Source organism: Melanaphis sacchari, unplaced genomic scaffold (assembly GCF_002803265.2).
Source record: "Melanaphis sacchari strain LSU unplaced genomic scaffold, SCAv2.0 Contig44_pilon_pilon, whole genome shotgun sequence".
Classification (NCBI taxonomy): domain Eukaryota; kingdom Metazoa; phylum Arthropoda; class Insecta; order Hemiptera; family Aphididae; genus Melanaphis; species Melanaphis sacchari.
The window spans coordinates 2,637,874-2,655,344 of record NW_020271295.1 but is presented as its reverse complement, the minus strand read 5'-3'; the positions used below and the strand labels follow the sequence as shown (position 1 = coordinate 2,655,344).

The window sequence follows — 17,471 nt, the reverse complement described above, 5'->3', positions numbered from 1 at the left end:
CTCATAATAGTGATCTACTTGACACTTAATATATAGCAAAGTGGTACTTACTTAACTAATTTTTTTCAAATATTCTTATATAAGGACTACTAATATCTTTTAATTCATGAAATTGTTTGTACTACTTAAAGGATAAAGTATATCTTGTGGCAAAGGGAACCCCTTTTTTACTGTAAATAATGTATCTAGTTGATAAATTTTTTTTAAAAATTATAATATTTTTACCACATATAGTAGTTATGAAATAGATTTAATATTATATCTAGTATGTAATTATAAATTTTAACAGGTTAAAATTAATTACTAATATACTCGTTCGAATTTTTATTTTGATACACTAATGTTTTTAGAAAAACTATTGCCAAGTAGCTTATAGTGAAAAAAGGGGTTCTTGTTTGAAAAATAGAAGTTTGTATAACCAGGGTTGGACTTGGTCAAAAATGTCTACTGAGAAAATAAAAAAAAATCGGCCCACTTAGGAAAACTTATAAGAACAACCTTAAAAAAAATATTTATTTTCATATAAAATGATAGTTGTATGTTATTTTGAGATTTCGAACACTTAAAATTATTATTAAAAATTAAAAAATTAAAAATTGGTTAGTACGAAGAAATGTTACTATTTTTATTTAAAATACATATATTTAGACTCCAGAATACACATTTATATACATTAAACGACTTTTAAAGGCTTAAGCTCTTTTGCAAAATTGTGTCGATTATACCTTTACCGATAAACCTAAAAATAAAGTCCCTACGAGTACAAGCATCTCACTGGGGAACTCCCGGTATCTCGCCTGACCAGTCCGGCCCTGCACAGGACACTCCTTAAATATTATGAAAAATTTCAACAATTTAAAAACATGGTCTTTAAGCGCCTACTTTTAAAATTCCCAAAATCAGATTTTTAATATAACTGCATAATTTGAGAGCAAAAAAGGGTGAATATGCTTATAGTGACTCACCTTATATAATGTTGCTTTTAGTGAATTGGTACAAACCGGCCACATTGTTTATCACGCAGAAATCGGATTATAGAATTTCTTTTAAACTTTTTTTCATCCTAAATCCTAATAATGTAAACCCACGATATAAAAAAATTAATTTAAGAAATTAACCATGAAAAATGATGCATTATTAAAATCATAGTTTATAATTAGTTTCACTAATTAATTTATAACAGTGACATTTTATTTATTTTAACAGTTATTATTTAATTATAACCCTTGATTAATGATAAATTCAATGATAGTATAATCTATGAAGTTCATGAATTTTTATAGTTGTAGATTAAATCATTTTAAAGTTCTTTGCCCAACGCTTTCCCAAGCATATAGATTCTGTAATACTGTCTATAAATTCTTGTATATATACAAGAATATTATGAGTAGGGCTAGGAAATTGATGCATTTCGCATTTTTTTTGGAACTTTTTAGACGATGCTCTCCTGATCACAAATCTGTTTCATAAGCATGTGAATCTAAATAACTAATTTTTATTTTGCATTTTTTTGCATTTTTTGGTGTTTATTACTTTTTAAGTCATTTTTTGAGATTTTTAGGTCATTTTCCCACATATTTTGTTATTTTTACTGATTTCACACTAGTTCATTTCTTATCGTTTCTTGTTGACCATTATGCCGATAACTTAAACCACAGGTATTTATAAAACAAATATTTTTAATTTTTTAATTTTTCTATTTTAAGGACATTTTTGTCATTTTTATGTCATATTTTGAATTTTAGAGTAAAATATTTAAAAAAAAATGTATTTTTATTAATATAAAACTAATATTTGTAATTTTTTTAGGACATTTTTTGCCATTTTTATGGTCATTTTTTATTGTTTTTAAGGTCATCAACTTCCGAACCCTAGTTATAATTAAATAATAAATGTTAAAATAAATAAAATATCACTGTTATAAATTAATTAGTGAAACTAATTATAAACTATGATTTTAATAATGCATCATTTTTCATGGTTAATTTCTTAAATTAATTTTTTTTATATCGTGGATTTACATTATTAGGATTTAGGATGAAAAAAAGTTTAAAAGAAATTCTATATAAAAAAAATACTATACTATTCTATACTCATAATTTATGAGTATATTGGATAATTTCATTCTATATAGTGTATAATTATTAATTTATTTTATTTTATTATGATAAAATACACTATTTATAGCATCAAAGTTAAATCTATTTAATGGTTTTATGTATTATAAAATACTTAAAACATTTATTTAACATTTTTTTTTTTTTATATAGTGGATACCTACTATATTTATAATATTATTATTGTTTTTATCCTGCGCGGATTGTTACGATCTGATTTAAATTATTTAAATTTTTTTTAGTGCCAAGTCTTCGAGTGGGTGTGTAGTTATGCGCGCTACAACGGGAAATATGACACAAAGAATTGTGTTAAATGTGTTACATATTATGTGTTGCAGTACATACACTCCAAGTGTTTTGTTTCCGGTATTCTACTAAACAATTGCCACTTTTTCACATAATATCACATGTATATTGTATAAGCATTATAAGCGTTACCACATACGCATTTGTGGCGGTGTGCAGTAAAAAAATAGTTTATGTACGAACGTCCAAAAGGGTTGGCAGCTGCAGCCGGCGCCAGTGCATGGTTTTTAGATCTGCTTGGAAGTAAACACACGTCGGTGACGACAACGACGACAGATGGAAACTGTAAACAGCTGCAGCGGTAGCGGTGTATACGTGTTTCTACCTATATAATATTAATGTGTGTTATATATATATACGTTGCAGTAGACTTGTATCGTATAATATATGATATGATTTACACACACGCACACAGATGATTGTGTTCACCTGGCCCACAGAACGATCTGGCTGCGATGTGTGTAACTCGACTATGCGCGAGTTAATGTTGATTATAGTATAAACGTATACGGATGCACTTTGTCTAGGTGTTCTCATGCAAGTCCTGATAAATATACTACAATATATGCCATAAGTATTATACTCACTTACGTGTGCAATTTTTTATATAGAGTAATTAACAGTGGAAATTTGAAATTTCTCAAATAACTGTATTTTCAAACTCCTCAAAAACCGTTTGAAAATCACTATACGTATAATATATATATATTATATATAATACGTATTAATAATATTATTTTTTGCTTAACGGTTGTGAGCGTTAACGTCTCCCGAAATATTATGCATGGATACATTACATTCATCACTATTGACAAAACAATAGCCACTATTTATTCAAAAAACAAATCATTTGTTGGAAGGGAGCTTTTATTAATATATATATATATTTATACAGCTCAAATGCGTTATTAGCGACTTGAATGATTTCGAAAAACATATGCAGTACATAAAATAATAATCATTCAGTATAGCTGTTTAGGTGAATATTAATAGAAAAAAAAATACAGAAGCCTATCACCCCTATATTGCATTCTTTTAAAACCATTACTGGTAAATATCGTAATTTTTCAGTATATACATTACTATACATGTATACATAGCTAATAATAATATGTATACAGCTGCAATATGTATATATAAAAATAATTGTCTAACTCATTTCAATATGTTTTGTTCACCCCAATAGACATAATAATATAAATATTTTAGTAATATATACAGTATAATATGCGCAATATAGTATCTATCTATATTACATATTTAAGGACGATTATTTTAATATACTGAGCATTCATTATTTTGAAAATTATCAACTTTTACGATATTTAATTTTAAGAAAATATTGCTCTTATTTTTCAGTGAAACTATAACAAGTTTTAAATATATTGATGTCAACTATAATTTTTCCATTATACATGTAACTATACGTATAATATTTTTATAAACGTTTTGATTTACTAATACTTGAACACTAAACTAATAGTTTGTTAGAATTAATAGGCATTTACTGTTTAAATGAAAATTAAATAATTTTAAGTTTAATTTTGTATACCTGTGAAATACATGGCACTATTTATCTACTCATTTTTAACTTATAATGAAAAAAAATATTAGTTAAATATTTTATATCTATTTACACCAATATTTTAATAAAACTAAAAGCTTAAGATTATAAAATTAAAAATATAGGTCGTCATTTAAAAGTATTTATAACCTTGTATAATAAAATCATATCTACATAAGGGTGAAAAATAGAAGAGCATTACAAAACATTAGAATTTCCTAATAAATTTATAGATTTCGAATTAAATTAATATTTTTAGAAATAATATGTGTTCTCTGGCAAAAGAATTATTCTCTATAGTCTATAATATATTATGTTATTAAATAAACATATTGCATGTAGTTTTTCGTACATAAATGAATAAAATAATACACGTGCGTTATGTTTATTTAAACAAACAAATATTTCGAAGTGATAAAATTAAGTAGATATACATAAATAATGTATATGTATGTATATATATGTGTGCATTTACATTGGAGTTAATATTTATGATGCATAAACTATGTATGGGATATTCAACTTTGTTTCAGTATAATTTGGTAGATTAAATAAATATTAACAGCACAATAAATGAAAAATACATTCGGTATTATAGATATTAATATATTCTACATATTGCATTATATATCTTACAATTTATATAACCTTAGTTATATAACCTTCATTTTTACTTTTTGTATTTTTTTTTTTTTTTTTTGTCAAATTCAACAGTTTTTATAAGTAAGTACTTATAACTTATTGTATATTCATGATATCTTATTATATTACACTAGTACAGTATTGTGTATCTACCTACTTATATTATATATTATACATATTCACATTTATAATTGTATTGTATTATTGTATACCTAAACAACCCTAACCTATATTTCCTGCATTAATTGAAATTTCTCACACATTTATTTAAGATTAGTATACTTAAAAAATTTAAATTGTATATTATACAGAGTATGACATTAATTACTCAAATTTCTGATTTTGATATAAAAATAATTCAAAATTTTTAAAAGATAATAATATATTAATTTTAGTCTTGTAAATTAAATTATCAACTTTTATTAATGAGTAAAATATTATGACAATACATTAGGACTTATAGTACATTGATACTCATGCTTTAATGAAATATATATTTTATGTGACTTAAAAAAAATCGATAATAATTATTAAATATTTAATATGTATTTCTTTGTTAATAGGTATTTAACATTTAACTATATAATATGATAGGTAATAAATATGCATTAATCACTATAGACTATAGTAATAAGGTAGGTACTGACGTATAGTAACGTACTTAATACCTACTATAACTGTTACCTACGTTATGCCTAAATTATTGTCTACGTGATTCTTAAAGTATAAACTGCAAATTCTTAACTCATTTAATAGAGCAATTAATAAAAATGTTTTAAAGTTGTAATATTTATTTATTTATTTATTTGACACCCTGAGGCAATAGAATGCATAAGTAATGTTAATTAACTCGAGATTATATGATATAAAAATACTAATAAGAAATAGAATTAAGTTATGATAATGATTATAAAAGTAACAATTATTTAATATTAATATAATACCTATATAAGAGTAAAGAGTCAAATATATAATTAATTATATTTCAAAAATTCAAACATTAATACCGAAATTAAGATTCATAATCGTAATTGAAATCAAAATCGTTGAGATTGTTACATGAACAAAGTATTCGACTCTTAGGTTTATTTTAATTAAGGTTAAGCGTGAAACGATTCATAAAAAATTATTCTTGCCCTGGAATAAAAGTGGGAATATTCAACTATCCTTCTCTGATGATTATTATTATTTATTTTTATTGAATCTTTAATGACTTAGATTAAGTCTTATATAGTTAGACTATGGACTATAGTAGTAACATGCAGTTATTGAAAACAGTTCCGTGTAACGCCATCTATGATAGTACTATAGTAATGACGAGGCACATGTTATTAGAGCGGGCTATCAACTACTATATTTTGCAAAAACAACTTACACATTACAAGCATTGAGCATTGAATAATGATTAATAAAAACATAAATATTTATGACTTTTTTTTTTTTTAATAATAATTATTATTTGATGTAAGTATATTGTATAGTGCCTATAATATGTTACCCACTATAAGTTCATTGAGAGGTTAAAAATGCGTATCGTCGTATTATGACTAAGCGTCCAACTGGTCTTAGTCGCGCGTGTTTCCGTGTTATTATAATTCGTCTATGTTTTTGATCATATTATACTATTTAATGTTTTTTTTTTTTTTTGTAATATAACGAATTATGTGGTTAAATGGTAGCAATGGAAAGAAGGACGGGGTTTTCGTTTACTTATTTATTTTATATTCTAATATAAATATCGCGTGATCCATTGCTTAACAATAAGGGGCTGTAGTAGGGTGCGGATGTATAATATATTATATTAACCTGTGCTTCCTGGTAATCGATTTAGAAATGTATGTAGGTAATCGAGTAAACAAAAATTAACTAAGAAACAATTATAACTATAATTTAGTAATATACCTTAATACTCAAACATAAAATAATAGATCTTTGGGCTTTTTTCGGTTACGTAAATATAAAAATGTAGAATTAATTAAATATATAAATACATCATGAATATATTAATCAAGTAATAAATGATCGCTAATAATTTACATAACCATAGGCGTTCGTATGAATACAGCAGAAGGTTCATTGCTGCATCTACAACATTTTTTAAGCCGATTGATTACCCCGTGGGTCGTGACAATGCAAGTTATAGCCGCTTAGTCAAGATCAGCAGCAGACCGGCCGAACTAATTCATTATTTAATAAAAATAGATAAATGGATCTGAACCAATTTTTCCATAACACAATAGATATTTTGAAAAATTGTACTTACACAAATAAAAGGTAGTATATGTATATAGGTACCTAATCAAAATTACGAACTGATGTAACAATAACACAGCCTACTTGCATATTATACATTTAATAATTTTAACTGTTTAAAATTTATTTGATCGATAAAAAAAATTGTCAGTTTTATTTTAAATACTGTGATTAAAGATTGCAATGTACGTCTATGTACAGTATATATAATCCTCGAACAATATTACTGATATATCAAACAGATTTAGCTTTGCTCAAATGTTATGAATATTGTTCATAATATTGAACATTTTACTACAACGGTTGAATTATTAACTTCGACCAGTTAGTAAGTATAGTAGGTATATGCCAACTTTAAAAAACAGATGAATTTTACGATACCAATTAAAAGGCTTGGAACAACAACCAGATAAATCCACTTTTTTGGAAACTCACATTTTCATGAACTATTATTTAGGAAAAAAATTATAATTGTTTAGGTTCAATAACTAGTTAAATCCATTAAATATGAGTGTATTTTATAATGGAATTTGATTTATTTTGTTTATATTTTTGGCGCAACAAACGCAGATAAATCAAAATTTATGATAACTCATCTATTGTTATTGCAAGCTTTTCAATTGTGTCATGGAAAATATTTAGTTATGTAGGCAGTAGGTATAGGATATAACAAAACAACTTAATTTACAAAATAAATATTATATTCATATAGGTATTATCGATAACGACGATAACAGTCCTTTTTTTTGTAATGTCTATGTCAGTATATATTTAATAGTCAATATGTTTTTATTTAAATTACATATTTTTAATATTTACATTTTAAGTTGTATTTTATATGTTATACTTATCAGTTTCCAATAAGACTGATTTGTTTAATAAACTAGATAAGTAATATTTTTTTAATTTGAAATAAATAATCTATATAAAAATAAAATTCACAATAAACTTATATAATAAGAGACAATAAAAGTAAGTAGGTATAACACGAAATGGGTTTAATTTAAGGGGCCGCTCATTAACGACAATTATAACACATAATAAACTTAATTTAATATAATATATATATATATATATATATATATATATGTATAATATTTATTTTTTTTAATTTCGAATTTAATTTGTTACGTTAATTTTTAGGTAAAAGAAAACTAAGCATAATATATACACACAGACATTAAGGATCAATTTTTAGTTTAAATATTGGTAGATTGACGGATAGTCAAAATGTATTTAATTTAAATTTATTTATAGTTCGATAAAGTTCAAAAGTTTGAATAAGATTCAACTTTGAGTTTATAAAAATTTCAAATGTCATCAGCACCGCGTATGACGATACTTAGATAAGTGGTAGTGTATAATATATGTTGCAGTTGGCAGTTGCAGATTCAAAATCTTAAGACATTTTTCTATATGTACGATTGACTTACAGCACGCACTCTCATATACGCCTCAGTCGCCTCGACAATATTAAAGTAAGTATATATATAGTCATTTAGTCATCTTAATTTCGAAGTATTAGCAGACATATTACGCGTGTATGTGTGTATAAATATATACCTAATGCACACTGTATTATCAGTGTAGCACGCGTGTTGAGTGAGTTGCTGTCGCAGATTCGTTGGATATTCTGCCAGCGTGCTACTTTAATGTATTCTAATATGTGATATTATGTATAATAAAACGACTTGTACACAGTAGACACTTACCTTTTATTTTTTGATTTTATTTTACGGCAGTTCGACGTGGCTGTGATCGATAAATAATCAATATGCAAACGACGACGGTGTGACTGTACATGTGTATATCTTATACCATATAGGTACCTATATGTGATTGTATACGCGACATAGCCGTCACTAGATGTAATTTTTTTCACGCGACCAAGACGTAAAAATGAAAGATGTGCGTCCGTTATTTCCGCATGTGCACGCGGACAGGAACTGCGACGACGAGGGCAAACGCATAACAAACTGATGAAAACTACCTGCAGTGTATTTCATATTGTATAATTTTGTGTGTGTATATACATATGATTTTTATATCCTCTACAACCTGTAGTCTTTTGTGTTCATGTTCATGTACAGGGTGTAACATGTAACACCGAGTGTTTGTCTCTCGTTGTTCGCCTAAATACTACAGTTGAAAGTTACTCAATGGAAATCAATAAATTGATTATTTAAATATTTACATAAATTATCGTATCATGAGGAGTATAGTGGATGTCATATCCATAGGCTATATTATGTCTAGTCTATATACATAGAATCTTATTACATTCAACTCAACAAGTTGTATGTTGTTATATAATTTTAATATCAAAGTGAATTGACCCATTATCGACTTAAAGGTAAGAAAATTATCTGTGTTTATATTTTGGGTTGTTACGATCATTTAATTTTTAAGTGAATTACATTATAAGGAATTTAAAATTTTAATTTAATTTTACATATTTATTTATGACTCACTAAAAATTTAAATATCGCAAAAAACTAACATATAAACACGGATAATATAGCTTTATTAGCTAATTTTAAGTTTTATAATATATCTTAGGTTATCGAATTTAATATCAAAGCTATAACAACACAACATTATTTTCAATTGAAGGTGAATTTGCTATAGGTATATTGCGTATGACGTTCATTTAAAGAAGAGGAGGGACTTCAATGTTCTTTAAATTATAATACATAGTCAAAAGTTAAGCTAGCTGTTTTCTATAATGATTTTCAAACTTTATTAGAAAAAAAATGGTTAACGGTCGATGATATAAAACACCCTGTATATTACTATATTGTTTTAAAGGTAAAACGTATAGGAACTGCGGGCGTGCAGTGTGTATATAATTTAATATTGTGTGCGCGCTCTCCGTCATCGTGGTTTACGTATATAATATAATAGGTACCTGCATTATAATTATTATATATGTGTTTTACGCGTATCTACCTACGGTGGGAACATCCTTTTGGTGCGAATTTATATTCGACGTGAATGATGGCCTTCCGTTTTTCGCACCACCAGTCGACAGCCCGGTTAATGTAACACAAACATAATATATTATTAATAATTATTATTTATTATTAATATCATATAATATAACCATTTGTCCATACAAGTATTGATTATAAATAGTAGGTACTTATAATATTAATTATTATATAGGTATAAAACTATTTAACACAAACGATTTAATAATATAACTTATAAGTAGATACCTATTATAGTCAGTGTCTTGGCAAACTTGAAATTGTTTAAGAGCAAGTTTAATATTAATACAATTATTACAATACCTATATACTTATAACTTGTACGTATACATTTTACTATATATTTATGTTTTTTATAAGTTTTTACTTTTGTTATACTAATTGTGCTGAAAATCACAAATATTTTCAAATTTATTTGTAATTAAAAATGTATAAACATATTGTAAGGTTAATAATATGTTATCTTCCATGGCAACATATTTTATAACATTATATATTGTATGTTACGGACTGTTATCATCCGTTAACAGTTAGTTAGTTGTCAGTACTCAGTAACGGTTCGTGCCGTGAGGGTCTTTCGAGTATATAACGTTTTAAAGAATATACAAGTGTTAATAACGAATTGATTCTTGTTGTTTATACCTTGTAATATATTTATTACATGGCGCTGTGGCAAAAAAATAAAAAAAAGTTAGCTGGAAAAAAGTATATATCTATTGTTGATATTAAGCAGGCGTTTAACAATATTAAAATTAAAGAAAAAGATGTATATAAAACAGCTGCAGTAACACCAGATCACCATATAGAGTTTACCCGTGTAATATTTGGTCTTGCTAATGCACCTGCTATACTTGCTCGAGCAATATCAGAAGCATATGGTCATTTGCAAAAAATTGGACTAGCCAAATATTATGATGATATTGGAGGTGGTCATAATTCGTTCGAAGATCATTTAGACTTTCTTCATAAACTTTTTGAAGCAACACGTAAGCATAAACTAAAATTTACTAGACAGAAATGTAATTTCGCTGTTCAGAAAGTCAAATTGCTTGGAAGAATTTTGGACGAAGACGGTGATCACCCGGACCCTAATAGAATCAAATCAGTACAGAGATATGAAACACTAGATACCATCCATGAAGTTAGAAGCTTTCTTGGATTTGCCAATACTCTACGTCGTTATATTAAAAATTTTGCTGTTATATCAAGACCTCTATCAAACGTTTTAAAGAAGAACTGTACAGAATTAAAAAAATCTAAAAACCAACCGGTTACTCTGAACCAGGAGCAACAAGAAGCTTTTGTTAAATTGAAATTAACATTAACATCACCACCATTACTTGCTTATTTTAAACAAGATGCACTCACTACAGTAGAAACAGATGCAAGTTATGAAGGTATAGGAGCTTGCCTTTCTCAAATTCATGACGGAGAGACGCGCATCATCGAATATGCTAGCCGTACACTCAAAGATGCTGAGAAAAAGTACCATAGTAATGAACTTGAAGTAACTGCAGTTCATTGGGCAATAACCGATAAATTTAGACTTTACCTTACAGGGAAAAAATTTAAACTCTTAACAGACAGTTACTCAACTGCATATATTGTAAGTAAAGCTAAATTAAACCGTAAATTTGCCAGATATGTAGTAGATTTATCATCATTTGATTTTGAGCCTATATATAGATCAGGTAAACTTAACCATATTGCAGATCATTTATCTAGGTATCCTCAACCAGACATAAATGAGAATCACTTATGTTTAGCAGTCATCCCAATGCAGAATATCAAATTGGAATTGGCGCAGAAGTCTGATGCTTATTGTCAACAAATTGCTAAGAAATTGGGAAGTAATATTGATAACTTACATATTCAACAAATAAAATTTTCTTATAAATATGACAATGGTATTTTAGTTCATGTAAATAACGAATATGGACATGAAACTATTAAGATAGTAATCCCATTTTCATGTCGCAGTATAGTTCTTAAAAGCTGTCATGACAATGCTGGTCATTTTGATGCAAAGAAAACTTTAGAAAAATTAAAATCAAGATTTTGGTGGAGTTCAATGCGCAAGGATACAAAGTTGTACGTCAAAGGTTGTATTGTTTGTCAAAAAGTTAATAGAAGAACAACTTTGGCATACGGTTTGTTAGGTGAACGAAGCCTTCCTCAAGTTCCATTTCAAGTTGTATCATCTGATCATCTATCATTGCCACCAACAAAATCCGGTAATTGCTACATTTTAGCACACATATGTCATGCTACACGATTTCTTGTAGCTAGACCAACTTGTACAACAGCAACAGATGACATTATTAATACAGTGGAAAAAGACATCATCAATCAATATGGACCGCCTCTTACATATATTAGTGACAATGGTTCTTCTTTCACCAGTGCTAAATTTCATCAGTTTCTAGATAAATATGGAATTGAACATTTGTTAAGCCCACCATATACCCCACAATCAAATGGTTTAATTGAACGTTCTAATGCAACAATAATAGCTGTACTCTCTAAATACACATTAGAATACCCCAATGACTGGGATGAAAAATTACCAAATTTAATTTTAGCCATTAATACTATCCAACAGAGTTCATCAAAATACTCACCATTCTATTTACTACATGGTTATGAACCTAGAATCATTTGTGATGAATTAAATTTGGGCACTACAATATCCGAGATCTCCAGAGATCTTCAGTTAGACAAATTAATTGAAACAAGGAAGGATGCGGCCGAAAACATCAAAAAGAAGCATGACGAAAATAAAAAACGTTATGATAAAAATAGGTTAAATCAAACATTTCAAAAAGGAGATTTAGTTTGGTACAATTGGCCTTTAGTCTCAGATTCCAAACTATCACCAAAATACAAAGGTCCATTTATTATTGAAAACGCAGTAGGTAAAGTATGTTATAAAATAAAAAAATTTGATCAATCAAATTTAAAGAAGAAAGACACTAGAGTAGTACACGTACAGTCACTCAAACCATACATAAACAGACCAAACCTTGATGATCCTGGTAATATTGCATTTGAAGAAACCACCGAAGCAGAAGATAAACCAAACGCTGAAAACAGCAAAAGCTCAGAGAATGAAGATTCAATCGGAAACAAGGTTCCTAAAGTTTCTAGTCATGGTCGAATAATAAAAAAATCTAAATGGCTTAGTGAGTATATCACTGAATAAAAAAAAAGTCCTAAACTATAAACATTGATCTTAAAATTTGTTAATAATATTCCTCGGTAAATATATTCATATAATTTTTTTATTAATTTTTTTATTGATTTAAGTTGGAACAAATTTCCTTATATAATTTTTTTTTAGGGGCGAAAAATATAATATAGTACTTATATAAAATTGTTTTTAAAAAGAAATTATATATTATATAAGATTGTTAAAAAAAAAAAAAAAAAAGATATTATGTATTATATAAGTTGTTTTTATGATAAGCTTATTATTATATTAATTATTATTATTATTATTATTTTAATTGTTAATTAATTGTTAATCATTTTTTTTTTGGCCGACTGTAAGGTTAATAATATGTTATCTTCCATGGCAACATATTTTATAACATTATATATTGTATGTTACGGACTGTTATCATCCGTTAACAGTTAGTTAGTTGTCAGTACTCAGTAACGGTTCGTGCCGTGAGGGTCTTTCGAGTATATAACGTTTTAAAGAATATACAAGTGTTAATAACGAATTGATTCTTGTTGTTTATACCTTGTAATATATTTATTACAATATTAATACTTATAATTAATATTTGAAAATTCAATATTGAGTTCCTTATAAGTTGTTTCTGTTAGAATTAATTAAAAAAGTTGAACAAAAGTCTACAAACAATTTTTAAGAGCAGGATACTCAAACGTAAAATAACGATTTGTCATCAAAAAATGTTTTAATTTAAAAACGAATAACCACAATAATTTTCACCTAATTTTTGTATTATCATTTATTTAAATTTACGATTTGTTTGTAACTTTTTTTACTACTTTTAAATGATTTTTTTGTTCGGTCAAAAAGTTTGAAAATTTAACAAAGTTTTTCATAAGTAATTCATTCAAAAATAAAAAAAGTCTAAAAATATATAAGCTTAATAGACATATGAAACTCAAATTTGGATGAAATTCAATAACGAAACAAAAATTTTTAGTTATTTCGATGCAATTCAAAATTATTTTTCGTAGGGATTTAAAAATTATTATTATTATATTTTATGCTCGTAATAAAATTTTCATGACATTTAGATTAATTGTATGGTGTTTCCGTGTAGTTATTTATATCTAATAGATTAGCATATTCTATAATCAATGCTAATAGTAAAATAAATTACTAATAATTATATAAGTAACAATATATTTATAGATAATAGGCTGATAGATATTCTGTGGATAGACCGTCTCCACCCAGAATCATTTTTTATTCGCAATAATTATATTAACATCTAACACAGTTATATAATAGTCAATAAATAACACATCCAATATACTGGTCAACTCAATGACAAAGTACACTATATTATATAAGTAACTAAACCAATATTACACATGATGTGAAAAATTCCTAGATCTATCTATAGTATCTTTATTAATATGATTATTGTACTACAAACATATCTATTACTTGTATTGTATAAATGTTAAATCAACTAAAGATAATTTTGTATTATATTACAACTGCAGAGAACATAATGAGTACCTATTATATTTAGGTAACTACATAAAAAATTAATTCCTTAGTTGTCAATAGGTTACATTTTTTAAATTACTTTTAAATAGGCAGTCTTAATATAACAAAACAATTATTATTTTTATTAGTTTTGGGTGCACAAGTCTCTTTAGTTGTATCGATGCATTTGACTCATACTGTACAGCAGAGCAGATATCTATTTTTTTTTGTATAAATTGTAGATAACTTTTACATGTTAAAAAGAAAAAAAAGTAAAATTTAACTCTGAATTTTATATTTTTCTATATAAATAATTAATTAACTTGCTGTCTTGCATAAGTATATGAAAATAATACACTACCACAAACTTTCATTAAACCTTAACATCAGAGTAGAACTGGAAATAAAACCTTGTGAATAATATCCATATGACTATGTCAATTTAGGTACCAGAATAGTATTATTTTTCTTAGTATAATTAAATATAATGAAAACCTCAATAAATGTAAATGAGATAATTAATAAATAATATTTATTAATTTCTGTGCATAATTTAATAAAAAAAAAATCTTTTGTTAACTTTATTAAAGTTCATAAATTATCATTTAAAAAAAATGTAAAGAAGGACCAGTGTTTCAAATTAATATATTTCTAGTTATAAATATTGTATTTAGGAGGTTAGGTCCAAACAAAAATTCTAATCATTAAACTTGTAAACTCATAATATTACAAATTACTAGATACCTTCTGGCATTATAATATAGTTATTATGCATTTTTTTCAAATTAGATAAGTTATTACATCTATTTATTAATTTACCTGTAATTATTTTGAGATTTAAATAATAATTACTCAATTTAAAAGATTTGATAACTCTATTGATAATTTTAACAAAAGAGAAAAAAATTTAAAAAGAGAACAATTACATTTAAATTAATTTATTTAAAAAATAGTTTACATTATACAATTATAATGATTAATTTTGAAAAATATAAATACTAGTATAATATTATATAGTTCAGTTAAAAGTGTTTAATGAAACATAACAATATATATTTAAGTAATAAATAATAATATATTTAACAGTATCAGCATTTATTATTGTAAATTTAAAAAATATTTGTGACCAATAAAGCCTTTTGATGTTACAGGGTTGTCTAATGCTTCTTTGAATGAATCTAATGGTAAAGTTTTATGAGCAGGTGCAATTAACTTGCCATTCTTCATAAATTGTGAGAGTTCATCATACATTTGGTTGTATTGCTCTGTATGAGCATTTTCTTTACGCCATCTGGTCATCCAAAAACCTCTGAGTTGAATGTCATTAAATATAAATGTAGCAGTTGGAACAATAACTGGTTGTTTTGACATACCACCATAAGTCACCATCACACCACCATAATTTAATGTGCGTAAAACTTCTGTGGAACTTTTACCGCCTATATTGTTTATTCCTAAACGTGGTTTTGATAAAAATCCACTTTTAAATAAATCTGTAGTTCTAAATAAGGAAAAGTTAAATGTTAATATATCAGTAGACAAAATGAACTCAAAAATACTAATTGAGATATAATTAATATTGTACCTTAACTCTTCTTCAGTAAGTATGTATGAAGCACCTAGAGACTTAAGATGATTTTTCAAATTTTCCAAATCTGGTTCAGGTCGATTGCGTATAATATTTACACTTATATAACCAAAAATATTTGCCAATTGTATGACATTCTGACCACATGCACTGTTTGCTCCATTTTGTATAATAACATCATTTTTGTTTAGAGGAACAAAATCATGTAACATTCTGTATGCAGTACAGGGATTAGAAGAAATACCGCTTAATGCATACACGTCGATATCTTTACTTACCTGAAACATACAAGAATAATATAAAAACCATAATAGTAATTATGTACCATAAAACATTCAGAATGTTTGTATTTAATGTATAACCTATACATTTTGTGTTGTTTTTTTTTTTTTTTGTTGATTGTTATTACATTTAAAAGTATTATTTTTAAAAATCATTCAATAAATTTAAAAAAACATATTTTAGTTTTGATTATACACCACTGACTTTTCTAAGCTGATGAGAATCGAATACACCTGCTGTACACCAAGTACCCATAGCACCATCTGGTATGACTCGATCTCCAGGAACAAGATTAGTAACGCATGATCCGACTGCCATAACGTCTCCGACTCCTTCAAAGCCCCCAGTAGTAGGTAACGGCGGTTTCACAGGATACACACCTTGAATAGTATTAATGTCGGAAGGATTGACTGGTGCAACAATCATTTTTACCAAAACCTTAGACACATTAACATGTAAACGTACTGTTTGTGTTAAAATAATCAATTGTATCTTACCTGTTTATCATCAAGTTTTTCAGGTAGTGTGTCTTCTACAAGACTGGTAACTTTCATGGGATCTCCATATTCTTCGTATACGATTTTACGACAGTGCATATCACGCAGATGGTATTTAGACACGAGAGATCTCAAAACTTTGGTTTGATATACCGAACTGCTTAACCAAAATACTTTGCGGAACATGGTAAATCCAGAAAAACGAAGCTAGATATTATGTTTATCTGAAATCACTACGAGGATTTATTAGTGAAGTCGTGCTTGTAGAGTGTAGACTGTAGACAACAATTTAGTATTTACATTTCTTTGCCACGTCGTAAAAAATCATAAAAATTTGATTAAATGATTATAAATCAAGAATGTGTGATAAGTGATAACCGATATCAGTTTAACGCATTAACACATTATCATATTATATAATAATAAATATAATATCTACGCATGCGTGATATAATTTAATAAATATAGTTTAATATACTACTAATTAACATTGTTACTATAATTATTGATACAAACCTTAATATATAACATTTAAAAGT

At 26.5% G+C, this 17,471-nt stretch overlaps 1 protein-coding gene across 1 annotated transcript; it reads right to left on the bottom strand.

Annotated features, from left to right (window-relative positions):
• Positions 1 to 15,622: 15,622 nt before the first annotated feature.
• On the bottom strand, positions 15,623 to 17,256 carry LOC112597961 (enoyl-[acyl-carrier-protein] reductase, mitochondrial). Its single transcript, XM_025344228.1, has 4 exons — positions 16,933 to 17,256; positions 16,640 to 16,873; positions 16,151 to 16,431; positions 15,623 to 16,066 (listed from the first exon to the last, which is right to left on the bottom strand). Exons 1-4 carry the CDS (start codon positions 17,116 to 17,118, stop codon positions 15,664 to 15,666), a joined length of 1,104 nt encoding a protein of 367 aa, XP_025200013.1. The 5' UTR covers positions 17,119 to 17,256; the 3' UTR covers positions 15,623 to 15,663.
• Positions 17,257 to 17,471: the final 215 nt, after the last annotated feature.